This window comes from Tupaia chinensis, unplaced genomic scaffold (genome assembly GCF_000334495.1).
Source record: "Tupaia chinensis unplaced genomic scaffold, TupChi_1.0 Scaffold000678_1, whole genome shotgun sequence".
Taxonomy (NCBI): Eukaryota; Metazoa; Chordata; class Mammalia; order Scandentia; family Tupaiidae; genus Tupaia; species Tupaia belangeri.
The window spans coordinates 1,707,421-1,715,820 of NW_006160202.1; the positions used below are offsets into that span (position 1 = coordinate 1,707,421).

Below are 8,400 nucleotides of genomic sequence, written 5' to 3' on the forward strand. Positions count from 1 at the left end.
GGGGTGATTTCTCGCTTTCTGTCTCTATGTCTCTCTTTGTCTGTCTGGCGAGTGCACGCACCCTATAGCAAAAACCTCTCAAAAAAAAAGTTAAATAAAATAATTCTTTAAAAAAATTTCAAAATAGATTACCATATGATCCAGCAATCCCACATTGGGGTATATATTTAGAAGCATAAAGAATCAGCAGATGGCATGGTGGTTAAAGGCGCTGGATTCCCACATGGCCAACTGCGGTTCAAGTTCCAGGCCTGGCGGCTTGCTTTCTCCCTTTCCCTTTCTCTCTCTCTGTTTCTTTCTTGTCAGATTAAAAAAAATAATAATAACAAATTGAATTAAATAAATCTTAAAAAAAAAAAGCATGAGAGTGGGATCTCAAAGAGGTATTACACACTCATGTTCACAGCAGCAATACTCACAATATCCAAGAGATGGAAGCAATCCAACTGTCTATCAGTGGATGAGTGGATAAACAGAATATGCTATACACAGAATGGACTATTATTCAGCCTGAAATAGGACAGAAATTCTGGTACCTGCTGTGGCATGGATTAACCTAAGGACATTATACTAAGTCAAAGAAACCAGTCACCAAAAGGCAAATACTGTGTGACTCTATTTATAAGAGGTGTCTAAAGTGTGATTATAGTCACAGAAACAAATTACAATAGTGGCTGCCAGGAGTAGGAGGAAGGGAGAAGTGAAGCATTTTTATTTAATGAGTATATTATAGAGTTTTAGTTTTGCAGAAAGGAAAAGTTCTGGAAATTGGTTGCACAACAATGTAAATGTGTTCAACACTACCCAACTGTACACTTAAAAATAGTCAAGATGATAAATGTCATGTTATGTGTTTTCTTTTTACCACAGTTAAAATTTAAAAGCTATAGGGCTTGGGACCAGCAGTTAGCCTAATGGCTGTGCCACTAGACTCCCAGATAGTCGACCGCAGTTCGCGTCCCGGACCCAGTGGCTTAAAACTCATGCTGGATGCGTATGTGTGCGTGCCCAAGATCCCGAGAGGAGAACGGAGGAGAAGGGATTGCGGCATGGCCATCCCCCCGAAGGGTGATTTCTCGCTTTCTGTCTCTCTGTCTCTCTCTCTCTGTCTATCTGGCAAGCGCACATGCCCTATAGCAAAAACCTCTCCAAAGGAAAAAAAAAAGCTATAGGGCTTAAGAAAAAAAAAAAAAGATAAATAAAGTAATTGAAAAAAAAATAGGGACCAGCAGGTGGTGTGGTGGTCAAGGGTGCTGGACTCCCACATGGCCGACCACGGTTTGAGTCTCAGACCTGGCGGGTTGCTTTCTCACTTTCTCTCTGTCCCACACTGGTGAAATTAAGGAAAAAAAATAAATAAAATAATTAAAAAAAATAGCTATAGGGGTTGGCTCCATGGCATAGAAGTAATGTGCTACTCAGTAGAAGCCAGGTCCCACGTGGCAGCCATGGCCCAGATTCCTGATCTGGTCAGCTTGGAACACACTGGGCATGTATGTGAGTTCTCAAGAGCTGATAGGCTGGAGGAATGGAGGAAGGGGATAATGGTGTGGCCAGACCCCAGAAAGGTGCTCCTTTCTTTCTCTTTCAGGTGTGTACATATGCTCTCTATCATGAATAAAGAAAAAAATTCTCATTTAAAAATAATATTGGAAAAGAGATGAACCTTCAGAATGGAGAAAAATAGTACGATTTGGGATTAGGAGTTTAAGGGGCAGGCATGTGGCGTAGTAGTTAAGGGTGCTAGACTCCCATACAGCCAACTGCGGCTCAAGTCGTGGACCTGGTGGCTTGCTTTCTCACTTTTTCTCTCTCTCTCACACTGTCCCTCCCTGGTCAAATTATAAATAAATAAATAAATAAATAGATAAAATTAAACACAAAATAATTATTTTTTAAAACGAATTATTTATTTAATTTATTTATTCATTTATTTTAATTTGACCATGAAGAGAAAGAGAGAGGGCGAAAGTGAGAAAGCAAGCCACCAGATCCAGGACTTGAACTGTGGTTGGCCATGTGGGAGTGTCCAGTGCCTTAGCCACCATGCCACCGCTGGTCCCTAAAATAATTCTTTAAAAAAAAAAGATTAAGAGTTTAAGATTTAGATAAGGAACTGAAAATATATCCCCAAGGTACTCTTTAAAGAGGCACCCACCAGGTATATTAGAACACACACCAGGTGTGTTCAGCAGATGTTTGTGTGGATACTCAAATGAGCCTCTTTAGATGGAGAAACTTTGGGTATATCCTGCATTGATTTCTCTATTTCACTTGAGATTTTGTTGTGCCCTATAATATTTTAAAGTTGTATTAGCCAGCAGAAAGAGGATTTGACCTAGAAAGATGTGGTGTCAGGATCGCTCACTTTCTTTTTCTTCATTCACTCTAGGAAAGTTGATGAGGGATCTGGAGTATAAGACAAGTGAGTATCTGAAGGGGATAGCGTACAAGATGTTTGCCTCAGACAGTAAACTCTCCCATTCCAAACTACAGCTTCCCTGTGAAACACCTTTCATATGGTTCAGTTCTTTAAATAAAAATGTCTTGGTGGTAACTAATCAATCTAAATTCTTTATCCTGAAGTTCAGATTTCAAAATCGTGAGCCTTTGAGGAAAGTATTCCCCAGCTGTAATGATTGCAGTCCTTCTCTTTTTTCTCCTCATATGTTTCATTGAGATGGCCAGTACCCTTGAAGTTCTCCCTGCACTGTTTACATTTTCTAGATAGGGGAATGAATAGTAAAATGAACACAAGGTCTAAGACAGTCTCTGTTCTGGTTCCCAAAGGAGTTTCTGACCATTGTCAGAAGAGCCCCAAATGTATGGAAAAAAAATCTCCTTTGATAACTTTTATCCTCTTATCCCTGCAGTGAGGATCATCTTGAATTCCCAGACAGCCAATGGCTACCTCTCAGTGTCACCGAATGGGAAGAGTATGCTGTTCACTGGCTTGTGGATGAACAAACACCAGCGTGGCCAGCGATTTGATCCTGAGCCTGGCGTGTTGGGCAGTAAGGGCTTCACCTGGGGCAAAGTGTACTGGGAAGTGAAAGTGGATAGGATCTGGTGGAGAACAGAGGAGGAAGAAGAAACAGTGAGATGCAGGGGTGGCACCAGAAGTGTGTTTGCCAGTAGCTGTCTTGGTGGGTTCTTAGGCATCACTGATGGGTATAGTTCTCTTAGATATAGAAATGAGAATGAAGAGTTTGAGGAGGAATGTTCTCAGGAAAATGGACTGTGGCCCAAATTCTGCCTGGTAGGAGTAGCAAGAGAGTCAGTAGTGAGAAGAGGGTTTCTCAATTTTACCCCCGAGGAGGGATTCTGGACTCTGCAGCTGTCCTCAGCTGTTGTCTATATATGTAGTAGCTCTGAGCCTTTCCAGATCCTGTCCTACTGTCCAAGGCAGATAGGAGTTGCTTTGGATTATGACGGAGGAAAGGTAACCTTTGTAAATGCTAGAACTCAAGAGTTTATCTATGAATTCTCATCTCCCTTCACTGGGAGAATTTTTCCTTTTCTATGGCTTAATTGTATGAGATCCAGACTTACACTGAGACCTTGAGAAGCTACCTCATGGCCACAGTCCTAGGTTTCTTCATTTATCCTTTATTTCTATCAGTTATTTCTTAAAGAGTCTTTGTCATATAATTTCTCCTGCCATCCTTCTTTTTTATTTGTTTGCTACAGGGTGATGTGCCTACTTGAGATAGGGAAAGTGAGAAACCACTCTCCTTCCCTGTTGGGGGATGACCATGCCACAATCCTTTCTCTTCTATTCCTCACTCAAGATTTTGGGTATACACACACACACACACACACACACACACACACACACACACACACAGTGTGACTTCTAAGCTGCTCGGTCCAGGACTTGAGGGGCGAAGTTGGCTATGTGGAAACCAGCTCTCTTAACCTCCACATCACCACATCACCTGCTGGCTCTCTTGCCATCCTTTTTTTTTTTTTTTTGGGTGGGGGGAGGTTACTGTCGAACCATAGCAATGGGTAAATGTATTGGGTTGCATAGAAAACCAGAAAATTTATGTCATGACTTTTCTGACAGCCCCATTCTCCTCTCGGGATTTTGGGCACACACGCACATGCACCTGGCGTAAGTTTAAGTCACCAGTCTGGGACTCAGACCTTGGTCGGCTACATGGGAGTCCAGTGACAGCCATTATGCTGTCTGCTGGTCCCGCTCTTATCATCCTCCTAACCATCTAGGAAAACAGTAAATAGTTTGATGCAGTTCCTACCTGATCAATCATTTCATGTTTAGATATTCTGAGACTATGTATTAGTAGAATTTATTTCTATTATATACTTGGAACTTTTTCGATAAGAAAAGGGAGGAAACCATGTAAGATTCCACATGCATTTGTTTTTGGAGATAATTTAGCCCTGAATTAAGATTTAATGTCAGTTAGTTTTGAGATAGTAAAAACAGATACTGACTTTTAAGATTTAATTAGTAGTCTTAGCTATAAGCAGCAGAAAACACATCTGGCTAATTTTAGCAGAAGAGAAATTTTTTGAACAGTATCGAAGTATGTAGAGTGTAAAGAGGGAAGGATACCTATGTCTACTTGCCTATAAATTCTGATGCTGCTACTGTGTTGCCACAAAGAACCCGAGGAGAGCTTGGTTTTAAGAGACATGGAGAAATCTTTCTGCTAGTTGCTGTATAGGAATGTTTTGTTGAAAAATATTACCAAACAATAAAAGATTTCTATAGCCCATGGTTAGAGCTGTCAATACAAGTAATTAGAAGTAGACTGCCATAAACTTGAGTACTCAGTATAGCAGCATAAAGCACTTAACCAGGTCTTTATATAATAGATATCTAAGAATTTTAATTATATATTCTGTTACCTCAATAATTACTTACTGTTACTAAAATAATTATCCCTATTATATTAGTCCATGTTTACCAGTTTAAGAGACCTACAGGACCCAAGAGAACAGGTTTCATAGGTTAAGGATATAGATGATCCAGTGGTTTTGGTTAGAAATAAATGTGAATCAAAATATAAGTGAATAGTAACAAAAAACAGGGTCAAAATTTAGCAAGACAGTAGCGAAACTCTTCAGAATCTTTTGTAAAGTTAAAGATTAATATAAATCCATTGATCAAAAATGGGGATAGCCGGGAAAGAGGATGACTTATTTTTTTATTCATTATGTTGCTAATAACAGAAATACCTGAGTCTTGGTAGATTAAGAGAGTACAGGTTTATTTACTTCATGGCTTTGGAGGTCCAAGGTCCAGGAGCCATATCTGGTGAAGGTGTGTGTGTGTGTGTGTGTTTGTGTGTTTAAACAGGTATATAACATGAAGGGCAGGAGCTTGAGCAAAGCAGAGAATGTCTGTGTCCATGTGCCTGTGCTCTGGCCTTATTGCTTTTTATAGACCCATCAGTATTCATATGAGGCCCCCCCACTCTGATAACTGTATTCAAGCATAATCACTTCTCAAAGGTTTCACCTCTAAACCCTATAGTTGGATTATGTTTTCATCCTCTTTATCCCCACTCTGATAACTGTATTCAACCCTAATCACTTCTCAAAGGTTCTACCTCTAAATCCTATAGTTGGATTATGTTTTCATCCTCTTTAATACCTTTACAGTGGCTCACAAATTTAACAAATTTGGGGAGAACATTCAAACTGTAGCAACTGACAACTACATAAGATACCTCAGCCATCTGATTTTTTAGCTTACTTGTCAGTTTGGGGTATTTTGTTGACATTTTCTCGGGATATACATCTCTCTACAATCTGGGCCCATGCATAAAGTTCATACATATACACATTTCCAAAGCTCCTGTGTCCTGTCTACCAGTTTTGTTCTTTTGCATACTTGGACATCAGCTAAATGTCTAGTCACTATAAATTTATGTAGAACCTTAACGTCAGACCATTGCTCACCTTTCAGGAAAACTGGGCAATGAGATATAGTTCTCAGGTTTCTGCCCAATGTGCTATTTTTACTTCTCTATTTTTTAGCTATAAAAAGAGAAAAGTAAAAACTCTACTTCCACAATGTTCTAGTTCATTCTGTTTCTAATAACAGAAAATAGCTGCAACTGGGTGTTTTGTTAAAATAGATTTATTGGCTCAGCCCTGTGGTTTAGTACTTACTATGCATTGGAAGCCAGATTCCACATGGTTGGCTACAGTTTGAATCCTGATGAGTGCGCACTCTGGCAATAAAAAATAGTAGAAGTTTATTCAGCCTATGGTTCAGAGATTAAAGGCCGCTAGGGGAGAAAGAGGGCCTTTCAGAGTCCCAGTCACATCATGAGGACAAGAACAAAGCAGCTGTGTCCACCACTCTGTGTTTCATGTGTGTGTCTGTTCTAGTCCTCTCCTTATAGACTCATCAAGAGTGAATCATAAGGACCCATCTAATCACTTTATCATTCCCAAAGGCCCTTCCTTTCAACCCCGTGAAGGCATTACTTTTCCTCCTAATACTTTCACAACTGATTCTCAACACATAAATTTTTTGGGAAAACAAACCATGACCTACCCTCTCCATGTTAAGTGCCTGTATCCAGAGGATTTCTGGGAGAAAGAGGGCCTTTCAGAGTCCCAGTCACATCATGAGGACAAGAACAAAGCAGCTATGTCCACCACTCTGTGTTTGTGTGTGTCTGTTCTAGTCCTATTTCTTCTCCTTATAGACTCATCAAGAGTGAATCATAAGGACCCCATCTAATCACTTTATCATTCCCAAAGGCCCTTCCTTTCAACCCTATGAAGGCATTACTTTTCCTCCTAATACTTTCACAACTGATTCTCAACACATAAATTTTTTGGGAAAACAAACCATGACCTACCCTCTCCATGTTAAGTGCCTGTATCCAGAGGATTTCTTGAGAAAGGTTCACAAAACAATTATGGAAGAAACAATTTCAGTCTTCCACAAATTCTTCGAAGAACTAGAAAAATTAGTGTTCTGTAGCTCATTTTAAGAGGTTAGCATAACTTTAAAAAAATTTTTTAAAGAGGTTTTTGCCTTAAGGCATGTGCTCTTGCCAGAGAGAGACAGACAGATACAGAGGGGAAGTGAGAAATAACCCCCCATGGGAGATGACCACACCACATTCCCTTCACCTCCACTCTCCTCCTGGGATCCTGGGCAAGCATGCCCATGCACCCAGGGTGATTTTCAAGCAACTAGTTTTCAAACTGTGGTTGGTCATGTAGGAGTCCAGCGACATAACTTTTGTGCCATCTGCTGGTCCCAGAGGTTAGCATAACCTTAGTAACAACACTCATCAAGCATTCTATAAGAGGAAGTTAGCATAACCTTAGAAACAACACTCATCAAGCATTCTATAAGAGGAAAGCAATTGGAAAATTTCCTCATGAACAAGTTTCTAAGAAAAATACTGGCACACTGAATTTTGCAATATACTTAAGGATAAACTACCTAGCACCTATTACTCTAAGACTTAACACTTGAATATTAATTAATATAATTCACTACTTAAGATGTAAGGAGAAAACTAGCAGTTTAATAGATACAGAAAAAACATTTGATAAGATTCTATATAACCTCAAGTATAAGAAAAATACATATTACAAACCAGGAATAGGAAAAAACTTCCTTTGATACAGGTTAAAAAATATACTTGAATATGAATATTTAAATGAGTATACAATGGCATATTATTCTTTGGAATATACTGCATTAAACTTAAAATTTGAGAACATTTGAAATAAATTACAAATATTTGAAAATTACTTGATTTCTTGATTTTTATTTTTTAATTTTTATTTACATTTAACCATTGTATATCTTTATAGCATACAATATGGCCTTTCAAAGTACACATTGCAGAGTCCACCCTTGGGGCCTGGGAGTAACACTGGAACTTTCGCTGCTTTATTGCCCAGTGCTCTAGCAAGAGCTGGGCTCACCCTGCCCACCAAGAGACTCAATCCTGGTCTCTGCAGGCTTCCTCTTGTGAGTCCACCCTCAAGACCTGGGAGTAACTTTGGAACTTTTGCCACTCTGTTGCCCAGGCTCTGGTGGTCTGGGCTTGTCCCTCCCACCAGAAGACTTGAGTTTGGTCTTGGCAAGCCTCCTCTTGTGAATCCATCCTTGGGCTCTGGAAGTAACTTTGGAACTGCACGCTGCACATTGCACAGCTTGAGTCTCTTCACTAAGTTATATCTCCTTAGCTTGCTATTACCTTGTCAAGAACTGACTGAATGTTTGTAGGGAAGCCATGTACCTGAAGTTACCTTGCTCTGATTTGGGAGACAGAGCCCTCCAATAGGAATGGACCTGGGAACTAAGGGTAAAGTTTCCTTTTTCAGTACTACAGAATCTACTCCAATAGGAAAAAGTACATACTGCATCAGATGAACAAAACCAGCACA

At 39.7% G+C, this 8,400-nt stretch overlaps 1 protein-coding gene across 2 annotated transcripts in view; it reads left to right on the plus strand.

The window, feature by feature from the left end:
- LOC102470357 (tripartite motif-containing protein 26) overlaps positions 1-3,722 on the plus strand; it is a 24,320-nt gene extending 20,598 nt beyond the window's left edge. For both annotated transcript variants that reach the window (XM_006160317.1, XM_006160318.1), the window contains exons 6-7: positions 2,393-2,425; positions 2,874-3,722. In XM_006160317.1, the coding sequence (XP_006160379.1) occupies positions 2,393-2,425; positions 2,874-3,565 (725 nt within the window). In that variant the 3' untranslated portion in view covers positions 3,566-3,722. The remainder of the gene's footprint in view (positions 1-2,392; positions 2,426-2,873) is intronic.
- The last annotated feature ends 4,678 nt before the right edge of the window (positions 3,723-8,400 follow it).